We start from the raw sequence: 13464 nt of genomic DNA, 5'->3' as shown, positions 1-13464 counted from the left end.
GAGAGAGAAGGCTCTGAGGAGACTTTAGAGCAGCTTCCAGTATGGAAAGGGGCTGCAGGAAAGCTGGAAAGGGGCTCTTGATCAGGGAGGACAGGGACAGGATAAGGGGAACATGTTTTCAGCTGCAAGAGGGGAGGTTGAGATGAGATCTTGGGAAGAAATGTTTTGCTGTGAGGTTGAGGAGGCCCTGGCCCAGGTTTCCCAGAGCAGAGGTGGCTGCCCCATCCCTGGAGGGGTTCAAGGCCAGGTTGGATGGGGCTTGGAGCCCCTGATCCAGTGGGAGGTGTCCCTGCCCATGGCAGGAGGTGGAACTGGATGGGCTTTGAGGTCCTTTCCAACCCAAACCATTCCAAGATTGCATAATCAAGCAGATAGTTTTATTTTTTCAGATATAAACCAAATAGAAGGCTCCGTGGTCATGTGCAGGTTCCTTTATAGCAGTGTAGCCGACTGCATTTACCTTAAGAGCATTTCAATTTCCTCAGATGCTGAAGGCTTCCTGTTCCAGGGTCCCAGCCCTGGCTGAGGTCTCATTCATCCACCCTGACAGGTGCTTTGCTGCTGATCTCCAGGTTTCCCTGCAAGTCTTTCATAAGCACAGGGACTAATTAGTCTGCCTGATTATGCCCAGGTTGTAAATAGTGACTTGAAGGGGTGGGAGATGGGATTTTTGATAGCCCTGTGAGGGATGTGGTGGGTATGGGAGCTCTGGGTAAGGCAGCACTGGAATAATTTCCCTGCCAATTACAGCAGTAGCAAGATGTTGCTTTATCACTGGAGTCTGTCCAGAGGTGCACATTTCTTTTATGCTGCCTCTTGCAGGAAAGCATAATTTACACCTCAATGTGCACATTTCTCTCTTTCATCTCTGTGCCTCCGAAGCATGAGAGATGTTTTTGTTTTGCTGTCCAGGAGCTGTTACTGGCTGTCAAAGCCATCTTTCTGAAAGAGTAATAATTCCAGCACGTTATTATTTTATGGGCACAAGGACCCTTCAGAACACACAGTGTGGTGGAAGCTGCTGTTTGATCTATGAAACAAGCCCCAGAAACCCTGTCAGAAGATTGGTCCTGAGAGGTGCAAAGTACCCAAATAGCTCAGGATGTGCTGGAGCTGCTCCATGTTGGCCAAGAGTAGCTGAACATGAGCCAGCAGGGGCCCAGGTGGCCAAGAAGGCCAACAGCTCCTGGCTTTGATCAGCCATGGGATGGCCAAGCTGGAGCAGGGAAGGGACCATCCCCCTGGACTCGGTCCTAGTGAGGCTGCACCTTGAATTCTGGGTTCAGTTCTTGGCTCCTCCCTCCAAGAAGAACATTGTGGGGCTGGAGCACGTCCGGAGAAGAGAATGGAGCTGGGGAAGGGGCTGGAGAACAGGGGTTATGAGAGGCAGCTGGGGAAGGGGCTGGAGAAGAGGGGTTATGAGAGGCAGCTGAGGGACCTTGTGCTGTGCTGTTTAACCTGGAGAAAAGAAGGCTGAGGAGAGACCTCATCACTGTCTACAACTTCCTGAAAGGAGGTTGTGGTGAGGTGGCTGCTTGCCTTGTGCTGTGCTGAACAGTCGCTGCGACTGGGCAAGCTCTTCTATTTCTTATTTTTTTTATTCTTATTTCTTGTATTTCCCCTTTGGCTGCCTCCGAGCTATGTCTGTTCCCTAATTCTCTATTTGCAGGTCCCTGGAGAAGTCATTAACACCCTGTGTGGGTACAGGACGCTTGAGAAAGAGGTAACGTTGGTGTTTTCCTTCCTGTGTGCAGGGTTTTTTCCTCCTTCCCCTACCTCCCTAAACTGAAGCAGTTTTTGCTGTACAGAAATTAATTTCTATTGCTTTATCTTCACATCCCAGAGTGTTTCTCAGGCTTGCAGAGCATGGGAGACTCATTACATGTGTGGGTAGTCCCTGCAAGCTTTGGCATGGCCTTTCTGAGAGCGACGAGCTCTCTCCCGGATCAGTCCCAGGAAATGTTGGTTCTGAGTTGTGTTTTCATAGAATCATAGGATTGTTAGTGTTGGAAAAGACCTCAAAGATCATCCAGACCAGTCATCAGACGAACCTCACCGTGCTGGTTGAACCATGTCTTGAAATGACACGTCTACGTGGTTTTTGAACCACTCCAGGGATGGTGAATCAGCCCTGGGCAGCTGCTCCAGTGCTTCACCGCTTTTTCAGTAAAGAATCTCCCTTGGCACAACTTGAGGCCATTCCCTCTTGTCCCATCCCTGGTTACTTGGGAGCAGAACCCAGCACCCACCTCACCACAACCTCCTCTCCAGGAGCTGTGGAGAGCGATGAGGTCTCCCCTCAGCCTCCTCCTCTCCAGGCTGAACAGCCCCAGGTCCCTCAGCCTCTCCCACAACCCCTGTTCTCCAGCCCCTTCCCCAGCTCCGTTCCCTTCTCCAGACGCACTGCAGCCCCTCAATGTCCTTCTTGGAGAGAGGGGCCCAAAACTGAACCCAGGATTCGAGCTGCAGCCTCATCAGTGCCAAGTCCAGGGGGATGATCCCTTCCCCACTCCTGCTGGTTACGCCGTGTCTGATCCGAGCCAAGATGGCATTGGCCTTCTTGGCCACCTGGGCCTCTACTGGCTCATGTTCAGCCACTGTTGATCAACACCTCTAGGTCGTTTTCTGCTGGGCAGCTTTCCAGCCGCTCTTCCCCAAGCCTGGAGCATTGCAAGCCTTTTGAGGCTTGGTGGTAGGAGAGATGCTAATTTTCAGGCCCTTGGGGTGGTGCTGGGGCTGTATCGCAGCAGAGAGCTGCGGTATCTCCATGCATATGGTCCGTAGCTCCTAGGGACAGGATTTTGGCAAGGAAACCCAGGGAAAGGTCCAATCCAAGAAATTAATTCCCAAACACTTCTCATGTAACACTTCTCCTTTGGCTTGCAAGAAGGAGCAAACACAAGAGCTAACATGTGCCCCCAAACTCAACACCTCATTGAAAACTGTGATGCTGATGAGGAGGAGGCTGAGGGGAGACCTCATTGCTCTCTCCAACTCCCTGGAAGAAGGTTGTGGAGAGGAGGGAGCTGGGCTCTTCTCCCAAGGGACAGGGGACAGGACGAGAGGGAATGGCCTCAAGCTCCACCAGGGGAGGTTTAAGCTGGACATTAGGAAAAAATATTTCACAGGAAGGGTCATTGGTCCCTGTCAGAGGCTGCCCAGGGAGGGGGTTGAGTCACCTTCCCTGGAGGGGTTTAAGGGACGGGTGGATGAGGCGCTGAGGGACATGGGTTAGTGATTGATGGGAATGGTTGGACTCGATGATCCAGTGGGTCCTTTCCAACCTAGTGACTCTATGATTCTCTCTGCTCTGGTTCCAGCGCCTAGAGCTGCTCAACACCATCCACGTGCGAGGCTGCATCCACGCTGTTGGTCTCTGGCTCAAAGACAACTTCGAGGCCACTTTTGGCATCGTTTGTTCCCTGCTGCTTCCACAGGTATGTGGTGGATCCGCTCAGTGTCCTCTTTCACTGTGCTTGAGACAGAAAATAATTCACTTCTAGTTATTTTTTCCTCTCCATTTACATCGTCTGTGGGAAATGCCACACTGTTTTTTAGAGCATCCTTCACAAGATGAAGAGTTTATGACTGTGCTGCTGGTTGTCTCATAGTGCACTCTGGAAATGTAATTATTGATCAAGTAATAGCAGCTAAAAGCAAGGTGTGCATGGGTTAGCACAGCGAAACATTTGCTTTTACACCTCCTTTCAAATAGAGCAGAAACATTAACCAAAAAAATTCATAATCATAAATTCAGCAGGATTTGCCCTGCCTCTTGAAGTCCATTTCCCATTAATAATGCCTGAACATCCAAGCAATTTTCCAGTGCAGGTAATTAAGTTCTTCATCACTGATGCTTGATAAGGAGAGAAATTTTGTGTTGCAGTTTTGCAGCACTGTTGGCACGGTGCCAGCAAGGAGGTGAATGTCCTTCTTAGCTCTCTCCAGAATTATTGTTGTCATAATTTTCATGATTTAGGGTTGATTTGGTCATTTGCTTTTTTTTTTTTTTCTTGATTATTATTCCTTTGGAGGCTTGCAAAAGAAAGCTTCTTGTGTATCTTATTGGTGTGCTGCTGGAGGTACTTGGTGATGTTTTCCAAATATGGGGTTTTATCAGCCCAGAAAGCCAATATCTTGGGTTGCATCCAACGCAGCCGGACTAGAGGGCGAGGGAAGGGGTTCTGCCCTTCTGCTCCACTCTGGTGAGACCCCACCTGGAGCCCTGCATCCAGTGTTGGAGTCCTCAGCTCAGGAAGGAGATGGAGTTTTTGGAGTGAGTCCAGAGGAGGCCATAGAGATGATCTGAGGGCTGGAGCACCTCCCATAAGAGGACAGGCTGAGAGAGTTGGTGTTGTTTACCCTGGAGAAGAGAAGGCTCCAGGGAGACCTTAGAGCAGCTTCCAATATGGAAAGGGGCTGCAGGAAAGTGGAGAGGGGCTCTTGATCAAGGAGAGCAGGGACAGGATGAGGGAAACGGTTTTGAGCTGCAAGAGAGGAGATGGAAATGAGATCTTAGAAGGAACGTCTTCATGATGCTGGTGGGGACGCCCTGGCCCAGGTTGCCCAGAGCAGGGGTGGCTGCCCCATCCCTGGAGGGGTTCCAGGCCAGGTTGGATGGGGCTTGGAGCCCCTGATCCAGTGGGAGATGTCCCTGCCCATGGCAGGGGTGGAACTGGATGATCTTTAAAGTCCCTTCCAGCCCAAACCATCCATGCTTCTATGATTCTATGAAATTATTTCTTTTCTTACATGTTTCTGCTTGCCGTGAAGGGTAGAACAGGATTTGAGTAAAGCAGAAGCTGTTGTGATGCGTTGTGCTAATTTGCCAAAGCCTACATTTTCCTCTTGAGCTCTCGGATCATCCAAATGAAAGACCGAGATGGGGCAGCAGTTTGTGCCCAATCCTAGCTGTGATGCTCCAGATTTCTAAAGTGCTTTCTCTAAAGCACGCCAGTGAACGATGGACTTCTGCTGTGCTAACACCAGGAAATGTCACAGGCACAGAAATAGGGTAACAAAGTGCTGTAATAGAGGGGACCGCTTCCATCTGCCTTGCAGGATGTCAAGAGCCCATTACAGGAACAGCCTGTTGCGTTACCCATTAACCTGCCAACATGATGCTCTTAACTGGGAATGATGGGGAGAAAAACCAGAGATGGCAATGGGGATTGCTGAGCCTTGATGAATATCAAGTGCTTTTGAGCAAGCGTTTTGAGTTTTCTGGTGTGCCATTAAATGCTCTTCAGTTTAAGAATGCTGTTCTTCCATCTGCTCACAATTTCCAGGTTTTAAATATAAATCGGATTTGATTCTGTCAAGTTTTGGAGGGAATTAAGTTATAAATGGGTATCAGTGTTGCCAAGAGCTGTCAACCCAGAAATAGCTTCATCCCTAGCAGGATAATGTCCTTGAATTGCTGATCCAAGAGGGAAGGTGCTGGCACTCTTGTTGTGGAGAGATGACGGTAGCTTGGGAAGAGTAAATCATAGAATCATTGAATCATTAAGGTTTGAAAAGACCTCTAAGCTCATCCAGTCCAACCAGCATCACAACCACACCTGCTAAACCGTATCCCAAAATGATATGGCCACATGAGTTTTGAACCCTTGCAGGGATGGAGACTCCAACACTGACCTGGGCAGCCTTGTCCAGGGCTTCATCACTTTGTCAGCAAATCATTTTTTCCTAGTATCCACTCTAAAACCTTGGGGAGGCCATTCCCTTTCATCCCATCCCTTGTTGCTTGGGAGCAGAGCCCAGCACCCACCTCACCACAACCTCCTTTTCAGGAGCTGCAGAGAGTGATGAGGTCTCTCCTTGGCCTCCTCTTCTCCAGAATAAATGACCCCCAGGTCCCTCAGGTGCTTCTCATAAAGGTTGTTCTCCAGACCTTTTTCCAGCTCTGTTCCCTCCTCTCGACACGCTCCATCCCTTCAATGTCCTTCTTGGAGTGAGGGGCCCAAAACTGAACCCAAGATTTGAGATGCAGCCTTGTCAGTGCCACGTCCAGGGGGATGATCCCTTCCCTACCTCTGGCCACCCCATGGCTGATCTGAGCCAGGTGCTGTTCACCTTCTTGGCCACCTGAGCATGTATTGGCCTGTCCCATCTTGGGCCCTGGGGTACTTGTCATGTCTCGCACGTGACATATGCCTCCCTACAGAGCTGCAAAACACCTTGAAGGATGCTGGGAATGGATTGGGACCATGATCCCTGTTCCAAGTCCAGCTTTGGATTTTGCCCAGTTTTCTTCAGTGTTGCTTTTACTTAGGATTAAACCTCAGTCTTGTCCGTGATGACGAGCAGCTCAAGGGACGTAAGCTTTGCTGCCTTTCATCATCTGAGTGCCCGGGATTTGTGTTTGTATTTGGGGTGAGCCCCTGACTCTTGTTCTGCAGAAAGAAGGACCCAAGAACAGCTTTGGAACGTCCATAGGGAGTGGGTCATGAAGATGATCTGAGGGCACAAGCACCTCCCGCAGGAGGACAGGCTGAGAGAGCTGGGGTTGTTCAGCCTGGAGAAGAGAAGGCTCCAGGGAGACCTTAGAGCAGCTTCCAGTATGGAAAGGGGCAGCAGGAAAGCTGGGGAGGGGGTCTTGATCAAGGAGGGCAGGGATAGGATGAGGTGGAGCAGTTTTGAGCTGCAAGAGGGGAGATTGAGATGAGATCTTAGGCAGAAATGTTTTGCTGTGAGGGTGGGGAGGCCCTGGCCCAGGTTGCCCAGAGCAGTGGTGGCTGCCCCATCCCTGGAGGGGTTCAAGGCCAGCTTGGATGGGGCTTGGAGCCCCTGATCCAGTGGGAGGTGTCCCTGCCCATGGCAGGGGTGGAACTGGATGATCTTTAAAGTAATTTCCAGCCCAAACCATTCTAAGGTTCTATCATCGTGCTCAAATGTGGGAAAACATCCAATTTTGGCTCTCCATTATCTGAGAGGTTATCGAATTTTTATTTTCTCTGCTCTTCCCCAAGTACCTGAGCAGGAGGCCGAGGGCAGAGGGTGGGCTGCTTGGATCTGTTTTCTCACACGTGTGGGTGTCTCTCTAATTGCCCTCAGGCAAAGCTGTCAAACTTCTGGGTCCTGTTGGGTTTTGAACTGATTGAAGGGATGAAGAGGCAGGGAAAAATCCAGCCCCTCTCCTGGCTTGTACAAGACAGGGGGAGTTTGTGGTTTTCTGATAGCTCTTAAATCATTCCTGTGTCTGCATTTTTTAATTAAGCCATCAAAATATGGGAAACAAAACCCTGTTTGAGGAGGAGGGAAGTGTTCGTGTTCGTTTGTCTCCCTTCAGAGTGAAGCATAAATGCAGCAACTTAATTAATTTTCTGCCTTTGCTGAGTACCTTTAAGTCTGGTTTTTTGTGTTTCACTCTCTGGTAACAATTCTCACCCTTCTTCTCAGCCAAGGTGCAGACCGAGGCCAAACTGTGGTGTGTTTCAGAACACTCTCAAGAAAACGTTTTAATTTAGTTGCTGGCAGTCAATGGCAAATTCACGTTGTGGCCTTGTACTGGTTGTGTTTAATTATGGAACAACCGCAGACCTTTCAGCAAGCGTGGCAAAGCACATCAATTTATTTTATACTGGCTGCATCCCTGCCTCCAACGAGATTATCCAAGGAGGTTATAGCAGGGCTTCCAGGAAAGCTGGGGAGGGGCTCTTGATTGGGGAGGGCAGGGATAGGATGAGGGGAACAGTTTTGAGATGAAAGAGGGGAGATTGAGAAGAGATCTTAGGGAGAAATGTTTTGCTGTGAGGGTGGGGAGGCCCTGGAACAGGTTACCCCATCCCTGGAGGGGTTCAAGGCCAGGTTGTATGGGTCTTGGAGCCCCTGAGCCAGTGGGAGGTGTCCCTGCCCGTGGCAGGGGGTGGGACTTGATGGACTTTGAGGACCCTTCCATCCCAAATTATTCTATGATTCCATAAAATGCATTTGCAGTCAAAATAAGCCAAATAATCTTATGCATTGCTCTTTTGCCTTTCCCATGCCCTGGAGCTCTTTCAGCAGCTTTTATATGCACTTCAAGAAAAGCATCTCCAACTTTTCCATTCCTGTGTCTTTTCAGGAGATGACTTCCAGTGGTATTTCATCCTCCTTAGTAAGGTGAAAACATAGCCAGTGTAATCAAGTAGAAACAAGTGCATAAAAAAGCTCTTCAATCTGGTTTTCTCCATCCTAAAGAAGAAGGTGGCACAAGTCCAATAAAAAATAACGTAATCTCTGAAAGTTGACTGCCAAGAGTTAATATTTATCGACTCTGCGGCACAGCTGACTCGCAGTAAATTGTCGCTACCTCCGCTTTGTTTTGCTCTTTCATGAGTCTCCAAAGCTCTACACTGGGAGAAGCTACAGAGCAATAAGGCATCAATGGAGAGGTAGATGCTCCCTCCTAAGAGTATAAATCAACTATCTCAGTCCTCAAAAATGCAGCATTACACTTGCAATGGGTGTTTTGAAGGTGGGGAGCCCCTGGCCCAGGTTTCCCAGAGCAGTGGTGGCTGCCCCATCCCTGGAGGGGTTCAAGGCCAGGTTGGATGGGGCTTGGAGCCCCTGATCCAGCAGGAGGTGTCCCTGCCCATGGCAGGGGTGGAACTGGATGAGCTTTAAAGTCCTTTCCAGCCCAAACCATTCCACAATGATATGGTTTTGCAGGTTGGCATCTTCATCTCTTGGTGACAGTAATGTTAAATATTTCCCTGTGTCTAGGGGTTTGTATTGCCAAAGTTCTCTTTGCAAGATTAATTTGTATTTTGTTTGCTTTTTAATATCTTGGTTGCTCCAGGGGATGGAAGGCAGTAGATTCTCAAGTGGCTGACACGCACTTAATGCAGTAGGAAGGGAATAAAAGGGATTTTTCCATCTGCAGTCCATGACCTCTAGGAGAGGCTGGTCTATAAATATCAATTTATGGAAGGAAAAGCCAATACAAGTTAAATGCTTGCCTTTTACTTGATGAGCTCTGGGAAAGCTTGAAATTATTCAACTCTTCTGTTTAGCATGAACCAGTTTTATAGCCACCCAAATGGGCAAGGACCTCTGGAGCCAGGCACCCATGTGCTCAGCAGCCAGTGATGTTTGCATGGAAAGGAGTTTTCTTGCAGAAAGCTTTGCTTGCAGAAGATCCTTGCTGGGCTGCTGGATTCATTTTTCCATGGTCAGGGTTCATTTTGTCAGGATCACAATGCAGCGCAATACCGTTAATCATGCTGTCACTCTGCAAGGGCTCTTGAGAATCATTTCGTTACTATTTTCCATCCTTGATTTTCACCCTTGTTAAGGCAAATCGAGCCTTGCATGTGTGATTGCCCAGCAAGATGCGACTGGAGGAGCTGAGCTCCTTCTGAGTGCTCTGCAAAGACCCAAACCACAACCTTTCCACCCCCAACTGAGCCACTGACCGCATGAAGGTGGAGCCGCTATGGGACAGCGAGCAAACTGGGGCTTGGCAAGGAACTGAGCACCAAAGAACCTCTTAGTAAACTCCATGGCACCTATGTGGGAGACAGAACTACATGGCTTATGTCCAGCAGAAAGCTCTACGCTGCACCAGAACCACAGAAATGAGAGCGTAGCCTCAAAAACACCCGTATCTTTAATTTCTTCTAGTGCTGGAAGAGTAGGAATAACCATTAGTTGTGTTAAAGTACCCAGGGGTCTGTAGGACAAGTCTCATGAGGAGCAGCTGAGGGATCTGGGGCTGTTTAGCCTGAAGAAGAGGAGGCTGAGGGGAGACCTCATCGGTCTCTGCAGGTCCTAGAAAGGAGGTTGCAGCGAGGTGGGCTCCGTTCTCAAGTGACAAGGGATGGGAGGAGAGAAAATGGCCTCAAGTTGCACCAGGGGAGGTTCAAATGGGATATTAAGAGACATTTCTTTACTGACAAAGCGGTGAAGCACTGGACCAGGCTGCCCAGGGTGGAGGTGGAGTCTCCTTCCCTGGAGATGTTAAAAAAATGTGCATACGTGGCACTATGGGACATGGTTCAGGTGGTGTTGGGCTGATGGTTGGACTGGATGAGCTTAGGAGTCTTTTCCAACGTTAATGATTCTTTCACCCTAGGACTTCCATATTAATATAGTTTTGTCCTGTGATGTCGATAACAAATTGGTGACTGGGACCAATGCTTTCTTGTTTAAAAATGTCTTTATTGGCTGCTGCCAGCTCCAAGGCTGTAGGCTGTGAAGGAGAGAGAAGCGTTGATCCTAACAAGTGCAATATTAGGATTTATCTGAGATGGATTGCGCTGGAGAACCAGGATTGTTTCATTACCACCACAAAAGAAAGGGTGGAGAACAAGGGCTGAAAGCACTGGAGCATGTATTTCCAATCTCTTCTGGATACCTCTTGTCATATAGAGACGATTCTTCTTGCCTTGCAGCAATAGCAGTGGATGAAGTGAGATGTTTGCTGTACAGGGGCAAGAACTGTTGAATTTCTGGAGTGATGAGGTGGGAAGAGCAGAGAACGAGGTCCTTGCACAGCCAGGCAAGGCAACACCAGTAGCTTAATCACCCTACAGCACCCAGGCATAATTAGCATCACTGTTCTGAGCTGGCTAGAGATAATTGCAAGTTCAGGAACAAAATAGTGGGGTTTTTAATTTACTGTTTGAGCTTTTGCTTGTTTGCATAAAGAAAACTCGAGGGTCTTCCATTAGCAGGGACCTACAGACACCCACGGAAAACTTCTGGGATTAAATGAGCATTTATAATTGGGCCTTGCAACAGAAAAACAATCAGGCTGCCCTTGCCTGGCTGCGTGTCCCCAAGAGGTTTGGCTGGGGCAGGGAGGTTCCTCTCCCAAGGATCCACAGGGACAGCAGGAATAGAACCGAGGGGGTTGATTAAGCAGCATGGGACGATTGGAAAAGCTCCAGCTGGTGAATGGATTTTATTCCCCCATCTCCCAGGTGGCTCCCAGGCATTGTGCAGCCCCTGGGAGTCCAACAAAATCCCTGAGCATTTGTACTTTGGATTTGGAGCATTTTTTTTTCCCCTCTCTCTCTCTGATGAAAATAAATGTCCCCATGCAGCTGGGATGGGTGGGATGGGAGGATTTATGGGTGGCCCTGACTGACAGCAGCCACCCTGCTCACCCATTGGCTGGTTAAAAATGAAGACACAGTGTTCTTTAAACCCATCCAAAACTGGATGCAGTTGGTCTTTAGTAAAAATTGCACTTTGGATCAGCTCGAGGCCACTGGGAGGAGCTGGAGAGGTGGGGAATGGCACCAGACATCTGCCCCCTGGTCTGGTTTATTGTGCATTCAGATATTTCACTTTTTCTTCCATAAAAAATGCAATAGGATATCTCCTTCCTGGTGCAACATTGGGTGTTTAGTGGATTAAAATATAATAATCTGGGTATCAGCATGGCCCTTGTGATTATCATTGTTTCTCATAGTGATGCAGACGTTTGGCAGACGTTCCTTTCTTGACTCATGGCTGGGGAGCAGAGTGGGACATGAGCAGGGAGGAAAACCTGTGTTGAGGGAAGGATGCAGGAAGGATACCCTGTGCAAGCCCTTGCACACCTCGGGTTGGGTGTCTGGATGGAGAAGCAAGGCAGGGGTTCTCAAATAATGTTGTCGCTGGGGCGTTTTTTCCATAGCTGTCATTGCAGGGGATCCCTGGCTTTGGGTGTCGCCAAATGAAAAATGATGTTCTCATAGAATCGTAGAATCATGGAATGATTTGGGTTGGAAGGGACATTAAAGATCACCTAGTTCCACCCCTGCCATGAGCAGGGACACCTCCCACTGGATGCAGTTGCTCCAAGCCTCATCCAACCTGGCCTTGAACCCCTCCAGGGATGGGGCAGCCACCCCTGCTCTGGACAACCTGGGCCAGGGCCCCCCCACCTTCATTGTGAAGAATTTCTTCCTAATGTCTAATCTAAATCTTCCTCTTCCAATTTGAAGACATTCCTCTCATCCCGTCACTCCATGCCCTTGTAAAAGGCCCCTTCCCAGCTTTCCTGGAGCCCCTTTCAGCACTGGAAGCTGCTCTAAGGTCTCCCTGGAGCCTTCTCTTCTCCAGGCTGAGCAACTCTCAGCCCGTCATCCTATGGGAGGTGCTCCAGCTCTCAGATCATCTCCGTAGCCTCCTCTGGACCCATTTCAACAGCTCCATCTCCTTCTTCTGTTGAGGATTCTAGAACCGGACACAGGGCTCCAGGTGAGGTCTCATGAGAGTGGAGTAGATACAAATTCATATATATATATATGGGGGTCTGTGTGTTTATTGTTTCCCTCAATATGCAAAGGTCTTTGGGTTTATTTTATGCACGCAACTACTCTCGCCTGATAGAAGAGAGCAGCCACTCAATGATCTTGCACCATGCAAATGCCGTGCATTTAAATACCTCAGAAAAAAAACCCAGGTTGGATGGAGCCTTGAGCACCCTGATCCAGTGGGGGGTGTCCCTGCCCATGGCGGGGGGGTTGGATCTGGATGGGCTTTAAGGTCTTTTCCAACCCAAACCGTTCCATGATCCTATGGAAACTGAGACCACAGCAGACTGGAGACTCCCGGGGCTGTGGTTGTTGCTGTACTTTGCTGAACGCCAGCTGGGAAGAACAAGCAATTTTCTAACTCTAAATGACCTGTGAGCAGTGACTCCCAAGCAGTGCTCCCCGGCGCTCAGCGGTGATTGCCATCCCAGGCAGGGGAAGTCGGGGAGAAAAGTAGCTTTTTTAATTTTTTGAGCCTCCTACTTGATCCATTTTGCTAATGTGCTTCTCTGCAATAATGCCTTCCCTCATCCTGCAGCGCAATAAAATCAGCGCTGGCGTTAGAAGTCTCTTTACTTCTGGAAAACATGGTGCCCTTGGTGCCAGAGATATTGAACGCATCTATATTCCTGACAGCTTTTTCTGTTTTCATTAAGTGAATGAGGATATTTAGAGGCGAGCTGGAGTGGAAGTCGGTTCCTAACTCAGAGCAGAGCGAAGGCTGAGGAACGCAGGCTGCTGATTGAGGACTCGCGTGTTTGATTGCCCAGCAAGATGCGACTGGAGGAGCTGAGCTCCTTCTGATTGCTCTGCAAGGGCCCAAAATGCAGCTTTTCCACCCCAAACTGAGCTGCTGATTGCACACAAATGGAGTCCCTACAGGACAGTGAGCAATGCTGGGGCTTGGCAAGGACGGAGCTGAGCAGTGAAGAGCCTCTTAATAAATCTTATGGCACCTACACGGGAGATGGAAATTACAGAATGGGTTGAGTTGGAAGGGACCTCAAAGCCCATCCAATCCCACCCCCACCATGGGCAGGGACACCTCCCACTGGATCAGGGGCTCCAAGCCCCATCCAACCTGGCCTTGAACCCCTCCAGGGATGGGGCAACCACCCCTGCTCTGGGCAACCTGGGCCAGGGCCTCCCCACCCTCACAGCAAAACATTTCTTTCTAAGATCTCATCTCAATCTCCCCTCTTGCAGCTCAAAACTGCTCCCCCTCATCCTATCC

General features: G+C 49.2%; 1 protein-coding gene across 1 annotated transcript in view; it reads left to right on the top strand.

The window, feature by feature from the left end:
- The window catches only part of LOC138731655 (tetraspanin-15-like), a 54067-nt gene that overhangs the window by 36833 nt on the left and 3770 nt on the right, over nucleotides 1–13464 (top strand). Inside the window, exons 6-7 of the mRNA XM_069877739.1 lie at nucleotides 1670–1723; nucleotides 3321–3437. Coding sequence (XP_069733840.1) covers nucleotides 1670–1723; nucleotides 3321–3437 — 171 coding nt within the window. The remainder of the gene's footprint in view (nucleotides 1–1669; nucleotides 1724–3320; nucleotides 3438–13464) is intronic.

Source organism: Phaenicophaeus curvirostris, chromosome 27, assembly GCF_032191515.1.
Source record: "Phaenicophaeus curvirostris isolate KB17595 chromosome 27, BPBGC_Pcur_1.0, whole genome shotgun sequence".
Lineage (NCBI taxonomy): Eukaryota > Metazoa > Chordata > Aves > Cuculiformes > Cuculidae > Phaenicophaeus > Phaenicophaeus curvirostris.
Note: the sequence above shows the minus strand (reverse complement) of the source record. Positions and strands in the feature narration are given on the sequence as shown.